General features: G+C 41.9%; 1 protein-coding gene across 2 annotated transcripts; it reads right to left on the bottom strand.

Annotated features, from left to right (window-relative positions):
• Positions 1-554: 554 nt before the first annotated feature.
• Positions 555-13,469, bottom strand: ddhd1b (DDHD domain containing 1b). 2 transcript variants are annotated; one of them, XM_060866008.1, is made up of 14 exons: positions 13,369-13,469; positions 12,683-13,254; positions 10,390-10,566; positions 10,175-10,303; positions 9,746-9,893; positions 9,380-9,489; positions 7,462-7,568; positions 7,118-7,374; positions 6,474-6,543; positions 6,061-6,210; positions 4,233-4,297; positions 3,131-3,306; positions 2,728-2,973; positions 555-2,330 (listed from the first exon to the last, which is right to left on the bottom strand). In XM_060866008.1, the coding sequence occupies exons 2-14, from the start codon at positions 13,209-13,211 to the stop codon at positions 2,149-2,151; spliced, it is 2,346 nt and encodes a 781-aa protein (XP_060721991.1). In that variant the 5' UTR covers positions 13,212-13,254; positions 13,369-13,469; the 3' UTR covers positions 555-2,148. The 2 variants fall into 2 exon arrangements, with proteins under 2 accessions (XP_060721991.1, XP_060721992.1); XM_060866009.1 differs by having other exon boundaries at positions 12,683-13,461.
• Positions 13,470-13,962: the final 493 nt, after the last annotated feature.

Here is a 13,962-nt window from a genome sequence, read left to right as displayed (position 1 = left end):
GCGTGTGTCTGTCACTGCTTGTGTGTCTGTCTGTCAGTCACTGCCTCTCTCTGCGTGTGTCACTGCTTGTGTGTGTGTGTGTGTGTGTGTGTGTGTGTGTGTCACTGTTTCTGTGTTCACTCTGGTCATGTGATCCAAACCGAGTGACTCCTGAATCCTGGACTGTGATTGGTCAGATCCTGATGATTTATCTTCTACAACAGCAGCTTTAATAGAAATGCAGCCTATAAAAGTGTTTTGTTCAAATTTTCCTCTTTTATATTCTTCTAAATACAGATAAGAAGTGACACTTAACCTTAAACATCATTAATGTTTCTAGAAACTAAAGATCTTTGGCTCTGAATATAGAACAAAAAGTGATTTGAGAGACTGAGGTACATTAATGTTTATACAGGAAACTAACACCAGAATACTGACTGCAATAATCGGTCCCAGTCTAACATGGATATAGTGTCACTAATTTTATTGCATTTCTTTTACATATTTAAACATGAAACATATTTTAGATGCACAGTAACATATAACATTTAAAACAAAGTGTAAAATAATATTAAACTGAAATAATGTGATGACTGGCAGTGGAGAAATCCCACATTCACACATTCACACACACACACACACACTCACACACACACTCAGACACACTCACAGACAGAAACACACACACACACTCACAGACACACACACAGAAACACACACATACAGAAACACACACTCAGACACACTCACACACAGAAACACACACACTCACAGACACACACACAGAAACACACACACAGTGATTTGTACAGTATAACATGTATAAAGACCTTTAAATTAATGTAAATAAAAAATCTGTGAAAGACAAACAACTCAATAAAACATTACTGAAAATCAGTGACATCCTTTAAACATCAGAATCATTCTGTTTATTACAGAAATTTTAATTAAAATTTATTAAGAGCAATAAGTCTTTGTGTGTGCAGAAAAATCATGTTAATAAATAATTAGTGGAACACATCATTCACACAATCTGAGTCTTTTTAATGTGAGCTGGACATCAGGGCATGGTAACCCTGGTGACGTCAACATAGTGACGGTGGTGATGAGTTATTTCAGCCAATGAGCAGTGTCCATGACCGAGCACAGCACTGGTACACAACATGTCTGTTATATTTGTCACGTTTTACATTTTGAATAATTAACATTCTCCACAGCTGCAGATCTTCCTGTTGTAAATGAACGTCAGCTCTGTTACAGCTTCACCACTCAGACATAACGATCTCTGATATTATTATATTACAAACCTGCACTAATATTCACATGAATGACCAATCACAGCGCAGCACTGCGGTCAGCCTCAGCCAATAATCTTGTGTCTCTACACACACCACTCACGAGTCCTGATCCCTGATGTCTAACAGAAATGTTCATGTGAGTCTTGTGTGTGTTCATGCCTCATTAGTGTTAGCGCTGATGGATCGTCCACATGTTCTGGACTTACTGTGGGTTTTATAAACATTATTATTTCATTGATTTATTTTATTTCATGACCATGTTGAGAAACTCAGCTGAAAACATAGGACCTGTGTCTCTTCAATGAGGACAAAAGTATTGGCACCCTATTAAGGAGGAGGAACTAATAATTCATAAATCTTTCTAAATCTGGTTTCCTCATGAAAAGACTTTACTGAAAGACTAATGAATAATGGACATCGTTTTCTATCATCTACTAATCCCACTGTGATCAAACATCAGCCATGTTAATGTGAGAGCATACGTACATGTCTGTGTGAGTGTGTCTGTGTGAGAGTGTGTGTCTGAGAGAGTTTGTCTGTCTGTGTGTGTGTGTGTGTGTGTGTGTGTGTGTGTGTGTGTGTTTGTCTGTGAGAGTGTGTGTATGTGTGTGTGTCTGTGAGAGTGTGTCTGTGGGTGTGTGAGATAGAGTGTGTGTGTCTGTGAGAGCGTGTCTGTAGGTGTGTGTGTGAGAGTGTGTGTGTGTGTGTGTGTGTGAGTGTGTGTGTTTGTCTGCGAGTGTGTGTGTGAGAGTGTGTGTGTGAGAGAGAGAGTGTGTGTCTGTGAGAGTGTGTCTGTGTGTGTGTTTGTGAGTGTGTGTGTGTGTTTGAGTGAGTGTGTGTGTCTGTGTGTGTGTGTGTGCGTGTGTGTGTGTTATGACTCAGTGATGTCCTCCCCTTCTCCGTGTGTCGTTTCCTCTCTGTACATGAACATCAGCAGAAACAGAGCTACGTCGTACGAACACCAGTAGCCTGTGTGTGATGTCACCGCTGACCAATAACGGCTCTCCACAAGCCCCTCCCTCAGCTCAAAGTCAATACGCAGATCCAGCTCCACTACACACACACACACACACACACACACACACACACACACACAAACAAATACCTCTTTAAAAAACATTTTTAAAATAGTTATTTTATTACAGTTATAAAAACGTGATATTTAATCATTTATTATCTACACCATCTGTACTCTGTGTTAAATATTATATTTATACATTTAAAATGTAACAGTTTACTTATTAGTATTAATATTAATCTCCTAAACTTTGAGCTCAGTAAAACTTACTCTAAATTAATTAAGAAAGGAGATATATAACAGTTAAATAAATATAAATGTAAATAAATACATTTATAATATAGTATATATATAATATATAATATAGTAAAGTGATTTTTCTGTAATACAGTTGTATATATATTCATGTCATTAATATTCATGTTAACATACAGAGTGTAGAGCTGTCCATGACGGTTGACGTGGACTGGGACATGCCATTCTCTCTCTCAGTCTTCTCCTCTATCTTGTCCTCTGTTTCTATAAGCCCACCTTCTTCTCCGAGAGCCCCGCCCTCTGTCTCATACGGCCCCACCTCTGAGTTGATTGGCTCTTCTTCAGCTCCACCCATTTGTCCACTCGAACGGGAGAAACGAGAAAACAGGATTCCACCAATACCTTTACCGATGCTCGCCGCTCCTGACACGCACACATAAAACACACACACACACACACACATAAAACACACACACACAAAACACACACAAAAATTAAGGTGTTACGTGATCAATATCATATTATTATATTATTGCAAGATAATACAATACAATAAAAAAATTGTGTGTGTGTGTGTTACCCATGATGCTAGCTCTCCCCAGGTTGGTTATGGACTCTCCCACTCTGCGCTGTTGTGGGGGTGATGTACAGGGACTCGGTGTCTTTTCACCTTCTGACAAAGGCACACACTCCTTGAGAGGTGTCAGAAACACTGGCCGCATCTCATCGTATGGTGTGGGGCTGCTGGTGTTGTACCTGTCTCACACACACACACACACACACACACACACACACACACACACATACACACACATACACACACACACACACTTTTGTTAGTAAACCAGTAAAGCTGCAAATATGCTCCAGTTTTCCTCGGGGTAGTTGTGAACTCAGCTACATCCTGGTGTCGTCTGTGTATCTTATCTAATCTCCCACCACTAGAGGGTAGAGCTGAGCACAAACATCCCTGACCAGCACTGGAATATCCTCCCTGATTACTTCATCTGATTTTGTACAACACAAACACAGAGATGTTGGAGCTGATCTTATTCTTTATCCTGAAACAGTGTCAGTAATAAATACTGAAAATCTTTCCTTAGCACTGACATGACATCATAAGATACACCAGTGCCCCCAGCTGTTTATGTAGGAATTGGTTTAAGTTGAATCCTTTAAGAAAGAATTAATTAAATAATGAACTCAATTACAGGGTCTTTAGCTTCTGAGGGTGTTTATTTATTTATTTTTTAATATAAAATAAAGCTGCTGCTGGAAGTGTGTGGGAAGTTCTAGAACATTTCTCATTTATTTTAATTTATTTCTCTACTAAAAAGTCAGAAACACTTTTATATAAATGTCTAATACCTTCAGTTCCATACATTTAGAGATTTTAAGGCTTCAGCTGATAAATGAAGCGATTTGCATTGACTCCGCTCCAAAAGTACATGATTAAAGTTGTTTAGCTGATGTAAAGAAGTAGTGGTACCTTGAGCAGCTTGTTCAGTCTGAGAAATCAGAGTACATGTAGATTTGTTATTCTGTTTTGTGTAGTGTGTTGATGGTGCAGTGGCAGTGTGTTTGTTGTGTGCTTGTTGTGAGCTTGTTGTGTTTTGTGGAACTTGTGTGACCTTGTCATGCTCTCGGTGATGAACAGTGTGTTGTGTGTCCACTGTCATTACCAGTGTATCTGCACAGGAGCGATGTTACTGTAGTGTTTCTGGATCAGAGGCTCCAGTCTGTATGCCTGAAACACAACAACAACACAAAAAACAAATAAACCAACAACCACAAGCAGTCTTTACTGGTGTCAGTGGTGCTTTAATAGATGTCACACGATCAGTTTGTTACAGAAAAATGGATGTTAACAGACAGGTTTGTTCATTGTTTCATGGTTTTTATAAGCAAAGGTGGAATTTTATTCTGCCCCGACTGCACCTACACCCCACAGTCAGGATCCTACTCATTTGTTATCACATTTCTCAAATGTAGGAGCAGAAGAGATTTAACATCTCATCCGGTCTTGTAAGCCCATTGGATCCAGACCATCTCACAACACCTTTTGCCCTTCCTCACCACAATCATCAATGGATCCTTAACATCTGGTCATGTACCAGCTACCTTCAAGAGAACAAGAGTTATTCCCATCCTGAAGAAAACTACTCTGGATCCATCAGACATCAGTAATTACAAACTGGTATCACCTTTCTCTTTAATTAACTGTCTGTCTATTTCTCAGAGAACAATCTCCAAGATCCAAACAGTCTGACTTTAAAGCAGCACATTCAACAGAGACTGTCCTTTTGGACGTCTTTTGAAGCTTCATCTGTCCTTATCCTCCTCAACCTTTCAGCAGCGTTTGATACGGTCAACCACAAGACTATCTTGTCCACCCTCAGGAGTCTTGGTATTTGCAGATCAGCGTGAGAATGATCATGGAAGGTCTCTTATATCAGGTAACATGGAGGGGAGAGACATCTGCTCCACACAGACTCTCCACTGGTGTCCCACAGGGCTCAGTACTTGGTCCTCTTCATTTCTCCCTGTATACTCACTCTCTTGGTGAAGTTATTTTCTCACACAGGTTTACACAGGCTATGCTGATGATACACAACTTATCTTCTCTTTCCCACACTCAGATACCAAAGCTTCTGATCGGATCTCAGCATGTCTGGAAGAAATATCATCATGGATGACTGCTCATCAGTTAAAGCTCAATCCTAGCAAAACTGAACTGCTGATCATCAGGTGATTCATCCCCAGGTCATGACCTTGCTATATCCCTGCATAACGATCTGATCTCCCCTTCAGCCACAGCTCACAACCTTGGGGTAACCATGGATGCTCATCTGTTCTTTTCCTCGCATGTTGTTAATGTGACTCGCTCATGTCGGTTCCTTCTCTACATCATTAGAAGGATTCTGTCATTTTTCCAAACACAGGCTGCTCAGGTACTTGTTCAGTCTCTTGTCATCTCAACACTGGACTACTGCAGCTCTTTCTATCAGGTCTACATATGAACACAATTCATCCTCTGTAAATGACCCATAATAAAGCTGCAAGACACCTCGCACCCTCAGATCTACAGCACTGCTACACTGGTCCCTCCATCTATCAGAGTAAGAGGGAGGTATTCAAAAAAACTCTTTTCTGTTCTGCACCAAGGTGGTGGAATGAACGTCCCTTAGAGGTCCGGACAGCTGAGTCATTGGATATCTTTAAACGACGGTTGAAGACCTACTTATTCATGAAACACTTGAACTAGAACTGTGTGTATTTAAAAAAAATGTATTAGACTCAATGGTACCTTAAGTGTGTAATCTAGTGAAGGAGAGTTAATGTATTAATGATTTCAATGAATACACATTTTTACGTCGCTCTAGATAATAGAGTCTGTCAAATGCTGTAAATGAAAATAGAAATGTAAATGATTTTGGTGATGATGATGGTGGTGGTGATGATGATGATGTTGTTGATGTTGGTGAAGGTTTATTAAGATGTTTTTCTCACCACTGGGTCTGTGGGGTGGAAGATGTTGAAGAGTCTGTTACAGCTGGAGCGCGGCAGGATGTGATCCTGAGTCCTGCAGGAACCAGGACGAACTCCACGCAGAGCCAAGAACACAGCAAGCGGAGAACCCATGCAGAAAAAGTTCTCCACCTCACACACACACACACACACACACACAAACAGACTTTCATATCAGCATTTCATTTGAGTTCTTTATAGTAGCCCAAAGCTAATACTGGTTATAATCTTAATGAGATAAAATAAGTAATTTACACAGAGACAAATATATATATTATTTATAGGAGCATGAATTACTGTAGCAGACTTTAAATTGTGACTTTTACCTGTTAGCATTGAGCTAGAAAATCACACAAAGGATTAAATTACAGATCATAATATTTTTACATCTTTACCTTGAATTTTAATGCCGGAGAATTCCTCGAGGATTTCAGGCTCTGAAACTGATCCTCCAAATCCCTCAACCTGAAAAAGTCAATAAAGACTTTTATAACAAAAGAATAACAATATTTTAAAGACTGAAATAATCAAAACTTTGAGGATCAGTAGAATGATCACTGTTAAAAACATTAAACATATGTCATACAAACTAAGAAATTAAAACAGAAAATAGAACGTTTCCATTAAAGATAAACAGAAACAATGTTAAATAATTACAAACACCTGAAACATTTCTAGATAAAATCTTTACACAACATTAGCACTGAGTTCTGGACTCCACTGACTGATGTGTGTGTGTGTGTGTGTGTGTGTGTGTGTGTGTGTGTGTGTGTGTGTGTGTGTGTGTGTGTGATGTGATGTAGTCTCCAGTGTCAGTGGCGTGTCCCAATTAGGTGAACATCTGGAACATCTCGCACCACTGTGTCACTTAGAACTTTACTGTAACACACAGTTTAAGTGTGTAATGTACTTGTTTTGGTAGTTACACTGTCACTGGATCACAGGAATGCTCTCTTAATCAGTAGCTTTCATTTTTAGCTAGAATTCCCAGTTGCCTAGCAACAGCATTCTCCTGACTTTAACCAGATGAACAGTGCACCTCATGCGTGTGAGTTGAAGCTCCTCCACCAGTTTCTGTTCATGGCTGCTGCGCCAGGAAGGGTCCGTCTCCATGGCGACTGGTGCTTCCTGATGATGCGAGCGGACGGGGTCCCAGCCAGTGATGATGTCATACGTGATGACGCATCCGAGCGAGTGGGAAACGATAGACACTCTGCCCTTCTCCTCGAACTCGGGATTACGGGAACAGAAGAGTGTGTAGAGTCGATTCAGCTCTGAGGTCAGACCTCGAGTAATCTACACTCACACACACACACACACACAGAAGGTTAGAATGAGAGAGAGAGAGGGTGTGTGTGTGTGTGTGTGTGTGCGATATCTGACCTCATCCCTGTACAGGGGACTGGTGTAGTACATGATGTCCATAGCGCTGCTGTTCAACATGTCTCTCAGTCCTCGCACTTTATCAGGTGTGATCGTGTCCACTGTGTCTACAACATTATTATTATTATTATTATTATTATTATTATTATTATTGGTATAAAAATTAAAAAGTATATACAGAAAGTAGTGTCCTGAACTTCCTGTTTAAGCCCCACCCCTGACCTCTCCACTGTGCTGATGATGTAATGCAGATATCACGATCAATAACATTACAAATTGTTTGAGATATTGTGTATATTTTTATGTTTTTATAGTTTAGTCATTGAATCTTGTGCTGACTGAAAGGAGACAATTTGATGTTACACATTTATACTTAATATTTTTATTTGAAATACAATGCTTGATACAGTGATACCTCGAGATACGAGTTTAATTCGTTCCGTGACCTTGCTCATATCTCAAATTGATCGTATCTCAAAACAATTTTCCCCGTTTAAATGAATTGAAATCCCATTAATCTGTTCTAGCTCGCAAATTTACACTCCAGTTGTTTTGTTTATGTGTTTTGAATATGAAACATGTACAGTACCTGTATTTATAAATGACAAATATTGTATAAAACATACAGTAATAAAAGAGAATGTTAAAAAAATAAACTGGTTTTATACTTTACGGAAGATGCGCACGGAGGTTGAGGGAGGAGTAAACAGGCGGAGGAGTTAGGAGGAATTACACTTTCACTTTCGTTCACTTACTCGCTACTTTACACTCTTAATGCTAGTTTACACTTAAATGGAACTTAAATCAAGCATTGCGTGAGTTCTGGCAGGCCACGTCATCAAGCGTGCATCAGCTGTTATCAGCTGTCCACGACACGCACCAATCCTGTTACGACATCCATATTACCCGACCATTTAAATTCCCATTCATAGAGCCACCCTAGCGCTTCGCTGCTGCCGTGATCTAAATAAACTCCCTCCTCCAACCCCGACTCCACCATGCCGGAACCTGTGTTCGTTGTACCAGTTTACGTCATAAATCTCCACATATTTTCTCTCTCTCTCTCTAATTATTTAATTATTTATTTATCCATTCATTCATTACTTTCCAAAAACGCGTAAGCGAGCATATCTAATACTATACATGATTAGTGGTTCTGTTATACGGGGGGTTTATTCTATTTTCTATTCGCTGCTCTCCGCGCTCTGACCACGCATGCGCACGGACGGGCGCGTGGATTCTTGTCCAGAACAGAACCATACCGCCAACACTAACTGTATGCATATCATCTAATAAATTCTCTTTTGACAAAGTGGTCCTGACAGAACTGAAATTCTCTTAACTGAACTTAATTGCTACAATTTCTGTTTTCTTTACATTAATTTTGCTTATTTTTCTTCATCGCTTTTCTCTTCACTTGTTTTTGCCTTTTTTGTCACGCTTTCCTCACTAACATCCGGTCGTTTTAATAAAAACCTGTCCGGTCGGCATATCAGATGCGGTGTAGTCGCACAAGTTAAAGTTTTTTAACGGATCCAACGCACAAAACGGATCCGTAGATGGTCGGCACCTCACGCAGCCCCTTTGCGACTGTCCATAGGAAATGAATGACTTCCTGTTTATCGGCCGTCGTTTGTCGTGTGCAGTGGAAAGGCGGCCTTAACCGAGTGAGACGCGGGAAGCTGAGGCGGGGGAAACAGAGCACACGTGGTTGTTGGGGATCTTTGTTTCAGCGGCGGCGGCTCGGATGCTCGTATCTCAAAAATTTGCTCGTATCTCAAGCCAAAAATTTGGTCGAATCACTGCTCGTATCTCAAAAAATTCGTATGTCAAAGCACTCGTATCTCGAGGCATCACTGTATTTGGAATTTATTTATTAAAACCTTAGGTTAAGGAATGAAGCGATAATCTTTCTCACCTCCATCCAGAGAGAGTTTCGATCTCCACTCCACAGGCAGAAACTCCACGTGCTCTGTCGTTCTGTCAGAAAAATGTTTCTCTGCCATTTTTCTCGCAGCATCACGCATCCTGAATACACACACAAGTAACAATAAAAATGTTACGTACTTACACAAATGCAAACTCGTTTATTATTGTTTAAACACAAACACTCGTCTTAATACTACGAAAGTGTTGTGTTTCACTCTCACAGGATTATAACCACAAAGGTTATATTGTACGTAAACCACACCCTTAATTATATGTTTACATATTCATGACATCTGGCAGTATTTGATCATAATGAACTAGGTGTGGGTGGGGATTGTTAGTGGGTGGAGCTTACATGCTAGTGTTCCTGATGATCCTCCCCTGGTCCATTTTCTGACCAATCCCATGCACCACAAACACAATGTGGGTGGCAGCAGGGGGCGTGTCTTCCAGAGCCGCCTCCTCCACGTAACCACGATGAAGACGTGTCCCACTACTGGAGGCTAATCTCACACACACACACACACACAAATTACTAAATTATAAAAATTTAGACTAGGAGTTGGGATTAGATTTACTAAGTATAGTTTAAGATTATTGTTAGTGAAGAAGAAGGAGGAGGAGAAGGAGGAGGAGGAGGAGGAGGGGGAGGAAGATGAGAAGGAGGAGGAGGAGGAGGAGGAGAAAGATAAGGAGAAGGAGGAGAAGGAGGAGGAGGAGGAGGAGAAAGATAAGGCAAAGGAGGAGGAGGAGGAGGAGGAGGAGGAGAAGGTTACTGACTGACCCTTGGAGAAGCCGAGTTTCTGTGTAACGGTGCGAGCGATTTTGGACGTTGTGGCATCACTGTACAGATAAACTTCATCCACACTGTGCCAGTCTACATGACTACGACTCAACTTCACACTGTGCACCACTGACACACACACACACATCACACATATACACACACCATCATCATCATTATTATTATTATTATTATTATTATTACTGTGATCTCACCCTCCTTGCTCTCTGGTGCTGTGTTCACTCTCTCTGTTTCGAGAGAATCTTCTATTCGATGTCCTCTAAATTTGGTTAAATGTTCCTGCTCTATCAGGTCTCCGTCCTCCTCATCCAGCGGCAGCCATGTCCCATCTGTAAACCACTGAGCTCTCATCACAGGGATACGCTCCTGCTCTGAACACACACACACACACACACATACACACACCCCTGCTGTAAGACATACCCCTGCTATAAAACACACCCCTGCTATGAGTCACACCCCTGCTATAGGACACACCCCTGCTATAAGACACACCCCTGCCATAAGACACACCCCTGCTGTAAGACATGTACAGGTACACATCCCTGCTATGAGACACACCCCTGCTATAAGACACACCCCTGCTATAAGACACACCCCTTCTACAAGACACACCCCTTCTACAAGACACACCCCTGCTATAAGACACACCCCTTCTATAAGACACACCCCTTCTATAAGACACACCCCAGCTGTGGGACACACCCCTACTAAAAGAAACGCCCCTGATATAAGACACACCCCTGCTATGAGACACACCCCTGCTATCAACTGTCTCCAATCTTCACCTATATCTTCAAGAGATCACTGGAGCTGTGTGACGTCCCCTCCAACTTTAAACTCTCCACAATCATCCCGGTCCCCAAGAAACCCTCCATCACTGGACTGAATGACTACAGGCCTGTCGCTCTGACATCTGTTGTCATGAAGACCTTTGAACAGCTGGTTTTGGCCCACCTAAAGTCTGTCACAGAACAGATGCTGGATCCCCTACAGTCTGCCTACCATGCAAGCAGATCAGTGGACAACGCAGTCAACATTGGATTGCACTACATTCTGCAACACCTGGACTGCCCAGGGACATACGCTCGGATTCTGTTTGTCGACTTCAGTTTTACTTTTAATACTATAATTCCGGAAATTCTCCACTCCAAACTCCTAAAGCTCACTATACCCCCTTCATCTGTCAGTGGATCACCAGCTTCCTGACAGACAGGAAACAACAGGTGAGACTGGGAGGTGTCACCTCCAGCATTCAGACAATCAGCACTAGTGCTCCTCTGGGATGTGTCCTCTCCCCACTGCTATTCTCCCTCTACACTAATGACTGCACTTCAAGTGACCAAACTGTTAAACTCCTATAATCTGCAGATGATACTATGCTCATCGGTCTCATCCAAGACCCTCAAAACTGTGGAGATGTTAGTGGACTTTCACCATAATGGACAAAACCCCCCAACACTACTCCCCCTCACAATATCCAACAGCCCGGTGTCATCTGTGGAGGCCTTCAAGTTTCTGTGCACTACCATTTCCCAAGACCTGAAATGGGAGTGTAACATACTGTAAACTCCATCATCAAAAAGGCCCAGCAGAGGATGTACTTTCTACATCAATTAAGGAAGTTTGGTCTGCCACAGGAGCTATTGATGCTGTTCTACACTGCAGTCATTGAATCTGTCCTGTTCACATCATCACCATCTGGTTTGGGGCAGCAACTAAACAGGACAGGAACAGACTGCAATGCACAGTAAAAACAGTATAAATAATAACTGGTGCCCCCTGCCCAACCCCCAGGACTTGTACGACACAAGAACCAGAAACCGGGCAGAAAAAAATCACCACTGACCCCTCACAGCCTGGACACAACCTCTTTCAGCTCCTCCCTTCTCTCAGGCGCTACAGAGCTTTGTTTACTAAAACTGCCAGACACAGGAACACTTTCTTTCCCCAGACAATCACCCTGATTAACAACTCACCATAATTATATTTACTGCTTCATATCTATAAGTGCTGCATTATCAGGACTGTCATCATCACATCATCTGTATATATTACACACTACTGCTGCTGTATATTGTACAAATATTACACACACTACTGCTGCTGTATATTGTACAAAAGCATAATATTACACAATACTGTTATTTACACTCTCACACTTTATGTACATAACTGACCTGTCATATATTCTTTATTCATATTTAATACTCATAATGTCTATATTGTTTCTCATCGTCTGTATTGTCTTGTATAGTTTGTATAGTATAGTGTTATTTATGTCTGTACTTTTGAGAGTCACAAACAGCTGGAGCCAAATTCCATGTGTGTGTCAACAACACACTTGGCCAATAAATCTATTTCTGATTCTGATTCTGATTCTGTCCAGCCCTACAGATGTATGTCCCTGTAACTTCTTTCTTGTCCTTTAGAGGGTAGTTCAGCATCCCTGACTTTTTTAAAAGCTTGATTAAATGATGTACTCACGGTTCCAGTAGACCGGATAACACTCCTTCTCCCTCACGTCCACCTCGTACAGTCCTCCGCGCACACACACCGCCTCCACACCCGCGTCGTCACACACACACTCACACACACTGTCCTCTGGCTCAAACACGCCCTCACGCGCATCCCTCAGCGCGCATAGTGGTCGGTAAGCCAGCTCGATCTTTAGAGAGTCGTGTCCCACAAAAGGCTTCCAGTTCCTTTTGTCCTCTCTGTAGAACCAGCGCACTTCCTGCGCCTCAAGTTCCGTCACCTCTCCGGACCGGCTGCGGGTGCTGGGGCGCGTCCTCGCCGCCGGTACTTCGCCGTCCGTGTAGTTCGGGTCCAGATAGTCCGAGTCCGAGAAGGCAGCATCCTCAGCGAGGCCCAACAACATGCCGCGTGTGTCCATCATGTCCCCGTGTGTGTGCATCATGTCCCCGTGTGTGTCCATCATGTCCGCGCGCGCATCACTTACCGCCCAGTCCGAGGCATGGAAATGACTCTCCGGTGCTCCTGTAAAATCGCTCATGTGTGCAGTTTTAAGACCGAAAGCTGCAAAGCCTCAGTTCAACCTTCACACACACACACACACACACACACACACACACACACACAAAGATTTATTAGATTTATTAATCACCGCCGCATCTCGCTGCGCTTAAATTAAAGCCTTTACATCTCTTTACTCTGTCGGTTCTTCTGCACGCGCCTCTGAATGCGTTTCATTCTGCAGCTCTAACATTAACGCATCGACTGCGTACATCCATATCCGCACACTGTGTGTGTATGATCGACTGCGCACATCCATATCCGCACACTGTGTGTGTGTGTGTGTGTGTGTGTGTGTGTGCGCGCGCGTCTACTACATACTCTCCGGTAATAGGAGTTGGGAAAGAGGGAGCGAGAAGGTTGTAGTGTTTCTAATGTGGGATCGAAGACACCTGCTGGTGACTGAACGAACTGCACTGCCACACCTGTACATTGTACAAATGAAACGGAATGTTAATGAGTGCAGAAGGTCTAGGGAGAGTGCAGACATGTGAAGTCACATTTGAAGAAAACATTGTGGATTTTTCCTAAAGAGGTTGAAGATGGTTTCATTAACAGACATTCATTTAGTTCTTTTTATATATTTTAATTCTAATACGGTTACACAATATTCTTTGGTTTTATGTTGGTCTGAGTTTAAAGTTTTATAGGTAACTGTTTTAATAATTATAGGTAATTGCTATTTTATTTCTTGTACCATTCTGCACAGGTTGTTTGAAAGGTTCATTTGG

Source organism: Tachysurus vachellii, chromosome 3 (genome assembly GCF_030014155.1).
Source record: "Tachysurus vachellii isolate PV-2020 chromosome 3, HZAU_Pvac_v1, whole genome shotgun sequence".
Lineage (NCBI taxonomy): Eukaryota > Metazoa > Chordata > Actinopteri > Siluriformes > Bagridae > Tachysurus > Tachysurus vachellii.
The sequence above is the reverse complement of the archived record's forward strand: the minus strand, read 5'-3'. Positions and strand labels throughout refer to the sequence as shown.

Excerpts from the sequence above, each read along its gene's own strand:
- ddhd1b (XM_060866008.1), bottom strand. The coding sequence starts at position 13,211 with ATGAGCGATTTTACAGGAGCACCGGAGAGTCATTTCCATGCCTCGGAC. Across the intron at positions 6,211-6,473 it reads CTCCGGCATTAAAATTCAAG|GTGGAGAACTTTTTCTGCAT; the intron begins GTAAAGATGTAA and ends TGTGTGTGTGAG. Across the intron at positions 2,974-3,130 it reads GGGGAGAGCTAGCATCATGG|GAGCGGCGAGCATCGGTAAA; the intron begins GTAACACACACA and ends TGTGCGTGTCAG.